At 33.7% G+C, this 13,038-nt stretch overlaps 5 protein-coding genes and 1 pseudogene across 6 annotated transcripts, besides 2 other annotated features; 4 read left to right on the top strand and 2 right to left on the bottom strand.

The window, feature by feature from the left end:
- Positions 1-2,190: part of a mobile genetic element that runs on past the window's edge.
- On the top strand, positions 277-1,030 carry TVAGG3_0897250 (annotated as a pseudogene). Its single transcript has one exon. A coding segment is annotated over exon 1 (754 nt).
- A 550-nt stretch (positions 2,191-2,740) lies between the features above and the next one.
- TVAGG3_0897230 (uncharacterized protein) lies at positions 2,741-3,409 on the top strand (the record flags this gene model as incomplete). The annotated part of the gene is made up of 1 exon (XM_051251102.1): positions 2,741-3,409. One exon carries the CDS (start codon positions 2,741-2,743, stop codon positions 3,407-3,409), a length of 669 nt encoding a protein of 222 aa, XP_051086577.1.
- A 4-nt stretch (positions 3,410-3,413) lies between these two features.
- Positions 3,414-3,656, bottom strand: TVAGG3_0897220 (serine threonine-protein phosphatase family; the record flags this gene model as incomplete). Its single annotated transcript, XM_051251101.1, has 1 exon — positions 3,414-3,656. One exon carries the CDS (start codon positions 3,654-3,656, stop codon positions 3,414-3,416), a length of 243 nt encoding a protein of 80 aa, XP_051086576.1.
- A 520-nt stretch (positions 3,657-4,176) lies between these two features.
- Positions 4,177-4,995, bottom strand: TVAGG3_0897210 (phage tail repeat-like family; the record flags this gene model as incomplete). The annotated part of the gene is made up of 1 exon (XM_051251100.1): positions 4,177-4,995. One exon carries the CDS (start codon positions 4,993-4,995, stop codon positions 4,177-4,179), a length of 819 nt encoding a protein of 272 aa, XP_051086575.1.
- Positions 4,996-6,234: 1,239 nt separating this feature from the next.
- Positions 6,235-6,426: a mobile genetic element.
- A 117-nt stretch (positions 6,427-6,543) lies between these two features.
- Positions 6,544-8,819, top strand: TVAGG3_0897190 (uncharacterized protein; the record flags this gene model as incomplete). Its single annotated transcript, XM_001303353.1, has 1 exon — positions 6,544-8,181. One exon carries the CDS (start codon positions 6,544-6,546, stop codon positions 8,179-8,181), a length of 1,638 nt encoding a protein of 545 aa, XP_001303354.1.
- A 510-nt stretch (positions 8,820-9,329) lies between these two features.
- On the top strand, positions 9,330-11,527 carry TVAGG3_0897180 (armadillo (ARM) repeat-containing protein family; the record flags this gene model as incomplete). Its single annotated transcript, XM_001303354.2, has 1 exon — positions 9,353-11,527. The coding sequence occupies one exon, from the start codon at positions 9,353-9,355 to the stop codon at positions 11,525-11,527; it is 2,175 nt and encodes a 724-aa protein (XP_001303355.1).
- Positions 11,528-13,038: the final 1,511 nt, after the last annotated feature.

The following is a 13,038-nucleotide window of genomic DNA, read 5'->3' as shown; positions in this document are numbered from 1 at the left end:
TAGTTTCCTGCTTGTCTTCCTACATTGTCCATCCATCCTTGAACTTTTCCTCTTGTTTCAGGATTTGGAATAAGATTTGCTGCATCTCGTGCTACCTCCCAACCTTTCTGTACAGTTTGTATAATAGGCTGTGCTTTCTCTTTCAGTATACCTAATGTACTCAAAATCTTCCTTCCAATTCCAAATGCACCTCTGGCTAGTGTTCCCACTGCGGGCAAAAATCTGGATGCAACTCCTGCTAATGCGCCAAATAAACCCATTTCTTATAGGATAAAAATGACGAATCCAAACAAGGACCCGTATGTTTCTAAAGCAACAAAGAAAGCACTCATGGTAAAAATCTTTAGTTCAACACCAAATGCTTGGTTTATGGATATCTTGGAAAACATTCCGAGGTATAGAGAAGATGGACCACCATACTGGCTAATATTTGTCGGTCAAAACACAAGATACTGTGAAGCCAACCATTACAGTCCAAAAATATTTTAGATGTGAAAACTGCTTTGACAATCTTCGTTGACAAATACCATCCAACAAAACTGACATCTGACTGTGAACGTTCTTTCAAATCAGACGATATTAAAAAACTATCTGCGTTCAAAAAATGTAAACCAATATTTCATTGTCGACCAAAACCATTCTGCTCTTGGTGTCATTGACAGTTGTATAAAAATCTTAAGAGACTTAAACCAACCACAAGGTGGTGAGGTAGATGAAATGTCATATGACGACAAGTATAGACATTTCTCCATGGCAAAGATGAGACAAGTTTTAAATATTTACAATACCCGTAAACAAAAAGGTTTGGGAAACCACTCCCCCGAAGAAATGAAAAAACAACCCTGACTTAGAGAAAGACTATATATTTAATAGTTTAGTCAAAAGAGACAAACAAGAAAGAATGCCAGGCTTCAAACTTAAGAAAGGTGACAAAGTAAAAATAGAAATACCTAAACGCGACCCATATGAAAATACTATTGACTATGACAACAATGGGAACTCGACAGGTACTCGCATTCGTGTTCGTAAAAATAGAAGAAAGTATACAAGAGAATATTATGAAGTTTAGGCAAACATGGCAAAATGTACACACTGCAAGCAGAAGATAAAACTACTATTGTCAGACCTCGTTTCAAACTTGTCAAAGTTCAAGGTGGTATACTTTCAAAGACAGTTCCTAACAAATATAAGACAACTCCTGACGAATATGCTAAAGAAGTTGAAAATGACGACTAAGCAATTCTATACCATGCGTAAACTGTCATGTAAGGTGGCATGTAGTCTTTACTTTTTGTCCCGTTGTTTGTGTATATCCTGTAACGCGATGTGTATGGTTTCCATCTCCCTGAGTGTCACTCCAGTAACAATTTATAGCAAACTGAACGTCGTCTTTAACATCATATCCTTTACCTTTTTTCAAGGCGTGCCAATCCCAAAATTTATGCTTATGCCAACCTGCTTGAGATGTACTTAAATCTATGTAGTGACTGTGCGCAGGTAAGTTTTCACCTGAAATCGTTTTACTTCCACCTGTTTCCTTTGAAGAGTTTGCACAATACAAAAACCTGTCGACTATTTGAGTCCAAGTTCCAAAACCAAGTACTACTTCTGGTCTGGTAGAGTTCATTGACGTATAAATAGAACCTATAGGATATACTGTTTGAAGTATTTCTGTCTTTAATGTTTGAAGCTCTGTTTTGTCAGCTTTTTTATCATATAAATCTTGAGCAGTGAATTTAACTTTTTTTTCATCCTCCATGACATAGACATTTCTACATCTAATGTCTTTATCCGATGTTAAACCTTCTGGAAAGTTAGGAGGTTTAAAATATAATCCACCCCCACCAGTTTCTTCAATCGTTCCTAAAATACTTTCTATACCAACAGTTGAGAAGAAGTTATGTGTATGTCCAACGTCACTTTTCCTGTTTAAGGTTTCTTGTAAGTTTGTAATATTTGCAATGGTATGTGTATGGTTCTTGTCGGCTTTAAGGTCTAAACACCCTGAAACCCATCCTGTATCAGCTTTAAATTTAAAAGTCTTTGATGTCCGTTCATTATACCATTCAACCCTTTCTTTAATTTCATTGTCTTTTTCATCCACATATTCCTTATCTGCCTTCTTCACTAACGCACTAGCCACACATTCTAACTCATCGTCAACATATGTTTTATCTGCTTTCTTTTCAACATCCTCTTTTGTTGCATATGTTGCATCTGCTCTGTCATGTTCTTCTTGAACTTTTTCAATGACATACTCTTTGTCAGCTTTGTTGTCAATATCTGCTTTCAAAAGAAGTTCATCTATAGGTTTCTCGTTTAAAGTTCCTTTTGTTGGATTTATACAGACAGTATGGTTCCTATTGTCTTGAAACAGAAACTCATCTGTCATTGGGTTCATTGTCAGTTTTAAGTTTCCTTCTTTCAATGACTCAGATATCTTAGAATAGTTTGAAAAGTTTGTTGTGTTCTTATTTAGAGCTTGTATAATGAGTTGTCGGTTGTGTTGTATTTCTCTCATAGACGCTGTTTCATTTGACATTTTTATTCTAGATAAAATATGCTTTCAATAGAAAAAGAAAATTCTAGAGTTGCTACAACTAAACCATTAGATGAACTTTTTACTAATGTCGGTCAAAAGTTTGAGACAGAGACCGTAAAGCATGAAGGCTATCGTTTTGACTACCCATTGAGATGGCTAAGAGACCCATCCGTCACAAAAGCTGTTGGCTTTCGTAGAATGAAGTTCATTTCAGAAGCCATACATGGTTTCCCATTTACGGTCGGTTTTACCGTTCGATACTATAACAAAGAAAAACGTACGCATGAGAAATTTGAACAGGGAAAACTTTTACAAGTGAATTTGCTTGTAAACTTAGAAACAACTCTTCAAGCTTTTCAAGAAAAAATAAACGAAATCTATCTCGAATATGCAAACCAGTATAACATTGACGAAGGAGAATACCATCTCGATATTATATATGACAGGAAAAATGCAACTGTTAAAATCAATAAAATAGAAGACCTTGGAGAAAACGTTTATATTTCTACAAAATATAACAACTTGGCATGGTATAGGTTTTTGAGGATGTTAAATCAGCCTGCAGAATATCCAGTACACCCGGACTTTTATGAAGTCGAAAACCCTAATGGAACATATGAAAATGTTTTCGACCCAGATGCTATTATAGTTCATGCTTCATTTTCTGGTGCGCAAAACTCTTTCTTATGTCTGATGAATGACTTTTACGAAAAACCTACAAAGCTATATGAACCACCAAGTGGAAGTATTTCAGACTTTCAAGTATGGTTTACTACAGATGGAAGAAAGAGAATAATTCCATTATACCATGCGTTTTACTTAGAACTTAGTTTCATATACAACTACTATCGAACGGTAAAAATATAATTTTTTAATACGGTTGAGGTGTTGGATTTGGTTGCCAACTAGACTGTGGTGCAGGTTCAGGCTGTTGTATAACAGGAGCTTGTTCTTCTGGTTCAGGGTCTTTAGGTATAATACCAACGAACTGACCTACTCTTTTACCAATATTTTTGACTCCGTTCCAAATTCCTCTTCCGACAGATTTTATTCCATTCCATATACCTCTTCCAACATTTCGAAAGAAGTTTCCTATTCTTCCAAAGAAACCCATTTTACTATATGTAAAAATCTAATGTCCGCCTAGTCTTTTGCGTTTCCTGTTGAGTTCCATTGCATTCTTTAACTGGAGCTCATACATTCTATTTCTCCTCTGGTAGAAAACATACTCTGGGTCAACTCCTGTGTTCGCGTCATCTGCATAAAGTTGTTTATATCCCACTTCAGGGTTTGTATAAAACTCTTTCCATCTCATATTTGCATACCATGGTGGCAAACCTAACGCAGCGTCATTTGACATGGCAGTTTGCATTTGTACATCTGTTGGCACTTGACCATAGTTTGCCATTGCAGTTTGTATTCTAACTTCATTTGGAATATTCTCTGGGTTTGGTTGTCCAGGTTGCTGTGCATTCGCTAAGTTCTGTGCGTCCATTTAATATTAGATAAAAATATCTCTTACGAGTACATATACTGAACATTTGCAGGCATTGGTTCATCTTCATATTCTCTATATCTTTCTGCCACGTCAAATAAGTAAATGACACAATGGAAAAAACCTAAAACAAGTAGTCCTATTTCAAACCACATTTACTTACTAGTAAAATTTCTTTGTTATGACACTTTCTCCAGTTTATAGGACCTCTCTCATATTCTATCTTATCGTATCTAAACTCATAGTCATGTATGTCCTCTAACCATCTCATGACACTTTCCAAACCACTTTTATCGGATGTAAAGTAAAAGCATGGATGGTTATGTAAAACGTCTAAAGTTTCTAAAGAGTCTCTCAAAGTCCAGTCTACTTGGTATTGAAAATCCCATGTGTTATAGAACGGCGGGTCCACTATAAAGAAAACATTTTCCTTGTCTTTATATTTTTCATACAACTCTGTCCAATAACATCTCACAAACTCTATACCCTCAATATATTTTTCTATGTTCTCTTTGAAAACATTTGTATAGTTAAGATATAAAACTTTTGACATAAGTGTTTCAATGTCATGAACTCTTATAGCACCACTATATAATAGTCTAGCAGATATACTATCCCAGTCAATATACTCTGCCTTTTTCAAAACCTCTCTGACAGTATTTTTCTTATCTAATGGTATACGTTCCATCTTACCTATAGGTATCTTTTCTTTTAACTCTTTCAATATATTGTTTGTGTCTGGTATATGTTTGAGACGGTCCATATAGTTGTCGAAGTCATTGCATATAATCTTTGAGTCTGGGAATATTATATGGCACAAATGGGATATATAGAAACTTCCACCGAACAAATCTACAAATGTTAGACCATTCGGTAGTTTCTTAAGTTCTCTCAATAGAATATCTTTACATCTACTCTTATTTCCAAAGAAGGGTAACGGTGGTTTTGTAAAATTCATTTATATATAATAATAAAAATGTTTTTACCCGAAAAGTGACAGAAAAGTGACAAAGCATGAAAACATATATAATTTGTGAAAAGCTCCTGGAAGACCCGTATATAAGAACTTCAGATGGAACACATACTTTTTCAGTAAGGACATATGAGGTGAGATGTCACCTGTTTTCTCACCTCATTTCTCACCCGTTGAATTTTCATGAATTTCTTCGTAAAGACTTTGTTAAGACTTCTTCGTAAAGACTTTGTTAAGACTTCTTCGTAAAGACTTTGTCAAGACTTCTTCGTAAAGACTTTGTTAAGATTTCTTCGTAAATGACCCAAAAATATATTTTAGGTGAAGAGGTGAGATTTCACCTCTTTTTTCACCTCATTTCTCACCTCTTGAATTTTCATGAATTTCTTCGTAAAGACTTTGTTAAGACTTCTTCATCTAATTTCTCATGAACTTTCTTGTCTATGTTTTGTTGAGATTTCTTCGTAAAGACTTTGTCAAGATTTCATCGTAAAGACTTTGTTGAGATTTCTTCGTAAATGACCCTAGTAGTATATTTTTGGTGTAAATTTCATGAAAATTCAAGAGGGTGAAAAATTAGGTGAAAAAACAGGTGAAATCTCACCTCTTCACCTAAAATATATTTTTGTCTGATTTTACGAAGAAGTCTTAACAAAGTCTTTACGAAGAAGTCTTAACAAAGTCTTTACGAAGAAGTCTTGACAAAACATTTACGAAGAAGTCTTAACAAAGTCTTTACGAAGAAGTCTTAACAAAGTCTTTACGAAGAAATTCATGAAAATTCAAGAGGTGAAAAATGAGGTGAAAAAACAGGTGAAATCTCACCTCTTCACCTAAAATATATTTTTATTGAATTCTGTATAATATTCTGAGTAATATGACAGATGTTTATATAACACTTTCTCCGGTTTATAGGACCTCTCTCATATTCTATCTTGTCATATCAAAACTCATAGTCATGTTTGTCCTCTAAGACTTCATTTATACTAAACATCTTCAGGGCTAGAAGGCACGAAGTGCCTGGAAGCCCCACTCCCTTTTTTTTTTTTTTTAATGCTTAATAAATAAGATAATAAAATAAATTTATACGTAATTACTTTCATTTAATATGCTTTATGCTGTATAATATTGATTAAGAGGCATTAAAAGGTTCCATAATCTGCTTTTATATGCAAGATTTTTGATAAAAATTTTAAATTTTGAAAAATGATGAGAAAAGGAAAAAAAAGGTAAATGAGAGCAAGAGGAGGGAAAAAAAGAAAAAGAAAAGGAAGGGAAGGGAAACATAAAAGAAAGAAGGACATATAAAAATTTAGATGCGCATTCTTAATGCCGAGGCGGCTTGCCGCCGAGGCGCGATTTTTTTAGGCCTCTACGGTAACCCGGCAATGTTTTTTTAAATCTTGTACAGCCCTACTTTTTACTAATTCAATCAGCTCTTTTATACACTTTTTTAATTTCCAAGAAATCTGTGGATAAAAGCACGTAAATTTGACGATAAATATTTTGTGTACGTTAAGAAATTTAATTTGAATGCTCTTGGGAGACTTAGTCAACCAAGGGAAACCAGGACTTCTTCCACGAGGCAAATCACTTTTTAACCTTGGCGATATCAAGCCACAAGATCCTTCACCAACAATTCAGCCAAAAAAGGAACCAACAACAGTTGCAGATTTAGATCTTCCTCCCCTCTTCGATGATGAGGACGATTTTCTGAAAAATTTATCAAATGAAGAGAAGCCTGCCCCTGAACCTCAAGAAAATACAGAAATTCAAAGGCCTCTAGAAAATGTTTCAAGAATTCCACCACGATTATTATTATCTTCAAATATTCGACCAAGTGCTTCACATAACTCTATTTTAAGTCCAGATTTTACAGCGTCATTATCACAAAATTCAAATAATTCTCAAAATGACCAAATTGACGACATTTTTTCAACTCCAATTCCTTCTCCAGATACGATATCAGCACCAGAAAAGCAAGAAGAATATATCCCTCCAAGATTCGAAACTAAAGTTGTTCCAGACCAACCTATTCCACCAAGATTTGAAAGAAAACTAATTCAAGAGGAACCACAAACAATACAAAACTCTCAAATTATTGAACAACCACCTCTTGACATCCAAAATAAGCCATCCGTTGTTAAAGAACAACCTAAAATACCTATAAATGATCCAATTACTCGTTTTGAGTGCAATCTAACCAAATCTTTGGAAAGATCTCTCAATAATGCTAAAAGAAGTATCATTCGTGATACAACAACGTACATCAGATATACAGATTCTGTTGAACAAAATGTATTTGATAATTTTATTAACGACCTTGTTCATGAAATCAATGATTTTGTTCCTTCAAAGGAAGCGCAACATCCAGATGTTAAAAATTTACCACCAAAACTCGCTAATTTACTTGAAGAAGGCTTGAAACCAATTCGAGATAATTTAGATGAGAATAAGAAGAAGACAATTCAGATCAGAAACAAGCAAAAACAAGATTACCAAGATATATGCAAATCATTAGATATCTTAAATAAAACAATTTCTGAAATTACATCTTCAACATTAAATGAATTAGATAAAGCGCGTCTTAATATCCAAAGAGAAACAGATAATCACATCAATATGGCCAGAACACTAGAAAGACAGCAAAGATCATTGAAATTAAGGGCTTCTGATTATGAAAATCGTCTTCAACAACAAACTATTGAACTAGAATCAATAGAAAGGCTTCTTAAACAGACAGAAGCAGCCGAAAAGGAACTTTCAGAGACAAATAAGAATAATCGCGAAGCAATTAAAATGAAAATACAAAATAAGATGGATAAACTCTTTGAAATCATTGACAATTCAGAAGAGGATGACACTCTTAATGCACAGGTAAATGACTTATCCAGAAAGACAGATGATATGTGCGAAAATATCAGAGAAGACTTAAACCAAACTTTTATGTTGAATTATGAAATTCAAAACGCATTTAGGCGAGCATTGTATGCTAGCGAAATGCAGTATGAACGTAGTATGAATGCCTCAGATATGGCTCAGTCCATGATTTCAGCTGCAGAAAGAATTCAAGAGAAGAGAAGAATAAGACAACTTCCAGTCAATAAAGGTGCAGTTGAAAGATTCCATTTCATGGTGGAAAATGAACCAATCGAGAATTCATATTTATAAAATATTTGTTTGTATAATTAGAATAGTAAGAGAATAAAAATACGTATTTATTGACGGAAACTTTTAAATAATGATGGTTTCTTGAATGAAAGATTTGATTGATAAAATCTGGATATTCATCTTTCTGCGAACTTTCAAATAAAGTGCTGCCTATTTGATATTCGAATTTAGATGTTATTAACAAACCATGGATAGTCATACCATTAAAGATTTTGATTTCAAGAAAAATTTTACTTATTTTCAAGATTACAGAAGTTTGGCCATTTCTTTATAATTAAAACATGCTGCATAATGAAGAGTGGTTTTGTTGCTTCTACCTTTTATATTAACATTTACATCACGTGAAATAAGAAGCTCAACTATTTCTTTATTATTATTTTTGTTGCAATACTAAGAGGAGTTGGCTGATATTTAGCTTTTGCATTGACATTTGCACCAAGTGAAAGGAAATATTTGCAAAGGGATGGAATATCAAACATCACTGAGTAACCAAAGCATATGTCAATTTTATTGGTTTGATCGAAATCAATTAAAAATGATTCAAGATTATTATATTTTGTGCGATTAAATAAATTAATCCCTATATTGTATTCATTTTTTAAGAATGTAACAAAATCAATGTTGGGCGGGCTATCTTTGAATCAAGCAATTTTACTTTGATAATTTGTGTTAAGAAATCCAAGCAAATACAGCGATTTAATTCTTCGTTGCCCACCCTATATAACAACAAGTGAACATTGTTTAAAAACGGTCATTATGATAGATTTGCTTTCATTTGGTGTAAGTATGCTAGTTATATATCTTAATGCTATAGAAAATTCCCTTCTATGTTCTTTAGATAATGAGATTGATGCTCTTATAAGTTATCTAAAAATTTGAAATTTTGCGATGGAATGCACATGGTTTCATATATTCAGGTTCATCAAACCTTGAATAAATCCACACATTCATGTCTATAAATCACAACAAAGTTAACTCTTTCAAAAAGATCTTTAAATTTGATTCAACTATATTTATTCATGCATGCACGACTATATTTATGGGATATTACTAGATCCACATGTAACAATTTAGGATGATCATGATGCGTAAATCGCTGTCCATAATCTGCAATTGGATCATTCAAAATAATTCGAAGTAATTTGATGTTTTTATTGACACTTTTTTTTCAATGAGTGAAAATCAACCTCCTTCTTATGCAGCTACAATTGATTTAGATAATCCAAATATTCAACAAAGCCTTAATGACACATTTATGAAGAATATGCGTCACATTTTATGCGATGGACCTCTTATGGCACAAGAATCTTTGATTCAAATTGCATCAGTTCTCTCTAAACATCGAGATCCATTTGTACTGAAATGCATGCTTGCCTTTCTTGACAGAACTCAGAACAATTTCAGACCGCTTAAGAAACCAATGAAATTTTTCCCACTTTTAACAAATCAACTCAGCACAGATAACGAGATTATTCACTCATTTATTTTCCAAGCAGTCAAAATTTTTGCAAATTCTATATCCCCTGAGCTTCCAGTTTTAAATCAAATTATTCGCGGCTGTAAATCCGACAATCTCGAAAAACAAATGTCAGCAAAGCGATGTGCAATGGAATTATGCAAGAACTACGACTATTTCTGCTTCCAAATCATAAAAGAACTCAAAATGCCTTATGTAATTGACATAATTCCATATTTAACGCGTTCTTATCCAGTTATGCATGCTTCTGTAAAGCTCATTAATACTCACATGTACTCAAATTATCCATATCTTATTGATTTAATCGATCATACGATTCAATACATCATAAAGGCCGGTCATTTTCCATTAAGCACGTTTTACTTACTTATACAAATCCTCAACGAGCAGAAAGAGGATGAATCATTTATTCATCTCATTTTGAAGAAAATTTGTCCAACAGTTAAGTTCTTTGTTCCCCAGCAGAAGGAAGCCATGCTAGAGTTCTGCAAGGAAATGATATCCCATTACCACGTCATTTCTCCTTATTTGAAAATCATTTCTCTAATGAACATCACAGATCCATTTCTACAGACCATTGATGCGGACAGCTTGAGCACATTGATATCCCTGATATATGTGCTGCCGAGAACTGAAGAATGGGGCGCAAAAATCATGGATAAAGTTCAACAATTCAAAAATGAGCTGAAAATACCAAAATTCTTTACTAATACGATGAGGGCTCTCAATCAGTATCAAAAAGTCTTATCGTATGACTGCCATTCGCAGATCAGCAACATCTTTTTGGAGCTTGTAATGATTTCATCAGCTCATCAGGACGCAATCGGTGAATTTATCAACGATGTGTCAATACAATGCGCATCAGCATATATAGAACTATCAGATGCCGTGCAAACTGCAACAGAAAAGTTAAAACTCGGAATGGCCAAAATTTCGTTTTCATTGGAAACAGATCCGAACGCTAATTTCATACCTTCTGATCCAGGACAACTCGGAATCGTGGCTTTCCAGATCGGACAATACCAACAAGCCTCTCATTATTTCAATAATCGAAGAGGAAACGGGTTTTACGATAGTTTGAAGCTTTTTACAGATGGAGAGCTCTCATTCTTGGCAGGAGACTACTCCGCGGCCGCTCTACTGTATGGCCAAGCCGAATCTGCATTTAGAATCGCAGGAGAGATGTATTCCATGCACTCAATTCTCTCAAAAATCAGATTCTTGCAGTCTTCGCTTTGTCTACAGCTCTCCTTCTTCAAAATGGTCCCAAATGGAGCTGATATTGTTCAGTGCTTAGACGGGTTCACTGAGCTCATGAACCTTACAGAAATATTCCCTTCGTACTCAATTCTCATTTCCCCGCAGTTTTGTTTGGCCAGCTCAGAATGTGCTCAAAATATTTCTCATATTTCTTCAGAGATCAGAGAAATCTTACAAGAGCCAAACGTTGACGCCCTATTTGACATCATTTCGAAGTTCAGACCTGTTCCACCAGCGTTTTTCAGACAAGATTTCCCAATTTCAGTTACTGGACTGAGACTTCTTAACACGGAAACGCATGTTCCTAAGGTCGGAGACTTAATGGTCGGAATCGACGTAGATGGAACTATAGTTAACGAAGATTACAAAGATGCAGAGTTGTTGGTCCAAGTTTCTCATGGAAACCGCTACGATTACTCTACGCCAACTGTTATTCCATCTTCTGGAAGGTTTTATGTCCACGAAGGCATATCTTTGTTCAGAAAGCCAGAATGTGACAGATACGAGATGGATATTGATGTTTGGGTGGAAGCAAAACTTAAGTCTTCTAGTATATCTTATATTATTACACGCACAAAACTCAAATTGCCGATTGTTGAAGATAATTAGTTTTGAATTTAATTTGTTTGGATTTTCCATTCTATAAATAAATATTAATTTTGTTTTTTATAAATTAAATTAATCTTTTGTCTTTAATTGTTTTGTCACTTTTTAGATCAACCACATTTGACGATATCTCTTAAATTTTTTCATAAAACACTGAGGTAAAGTACATTGAAATGGATTTCGCTAAAATTAATTTTGAACAGATTTTAGATTTTGACAAATTCAAATTTCATGATTTCTTTTCTTCTTTTTGGGCTTTCGAAACAAGCTACATATCAAGAATATGTCGAATTCTGCAACCGCATTACTAATTCGACTCCTATTTCTCCAAAATTATCAAAATATATTAAAATCAATTGCCAAAAAGACCAATTTTATGTAATAAATGCTTCCAAACCAAAAATTATTGAGATGAATGCGGAGAAAGCGTGCATAATTAATATTAACGGTGATAAAAATTGAATTTATTCACATGGAAGTGGAATATTTAATATTGTAGGTAATTCGAACATAATTAAGAATGATGTATTTCCAGATTCAACTACTGGCCAGGCAGTATTTACAATAACCGGTTTTGGAAATTATTTGGAAAATAAATATCGCGGAGCATTCTCATAAACTACATTCATTACTGGAATTATTGAAGATCCATTCTTTGTTACTAGAGAGTATGAAAGGTCAGAAGACAGCCAGTCCTTTGAATTTTTTACCATTTCACAAGAAGGCAGTAAATATATTACTGAGGCTTCAGTTTCTAGCTTTGGTTCTATTAATATTTCTGATATGCAGAATCAGACATATGGGCAAATATTTATTCATAACTTCGATAGCTCTGGTACGTATCATACCGATAATATATATTCAATTGTTTCAGTGATTATTTCAGGTATAGCAACTTCAGTATTACTAGTTGTTGCTTTCCTTTATTCTTGCAAAAAGAAGCTAGAATAAAAAAATTGTTTGATAAACTTTTTTTAGATGTAAACATTTACTTAGTAATAAGGTTTCCTTCCTTTTGTGGTAATAAATAAGTTATTATGGCATTAAGACTAACACTTCCTATTATGATTTCCATGTGATACAAAAATGAGTGAAGTTCAAGTAAATAAATGTTCAATGTTCATTAATTTTGTGAGGTTTTCAACTCACGTCTTTCATGAAGATGAATATTTTTTAATTTTTTGTAAATATATTCATAATTTACATTAGTCCATATATGTGCATATAGATGTTATAGGAAACTCCCTCTTAAGCTCTTCAGATAACAAGTTAGAAGCACCTAAGCTTTGCAATTTTCAACTAAATTTCATAGAGAGAGACAAAAATTCCTAATGATCCATCCGAACTGCTCAGCCTATTTGCTTTTTCTCAAATTTTCTATAAATTCAACAATAAAAAATGTCAGTAAAGAAAAAATTAGAAAGTGTCTCGCCTGTATAAAAGGTGACACTTCAATCAATTGAGGTGATGTGATGTTTATGTGACCAACCATATATTATCATACACCTAATAAA

Source organism: Trichomonas vaginalis, chromosome VI (genome assembly GCF_026262505.1).
Source record: "Trichomonas vaginalis G3 chromosome VI, whole genome shotgun sequence".
NCBI lineage: Eukaryota > Parabasalia > Trichomonadida > Trichomonadidae > Trichomonas > Trichomonas vaginalis.
The sequence above is the reverse complement of the archived record's forward strand: the minus strand, read 5'-3'. Positions and strand labels throughout refer to the sequence as shown.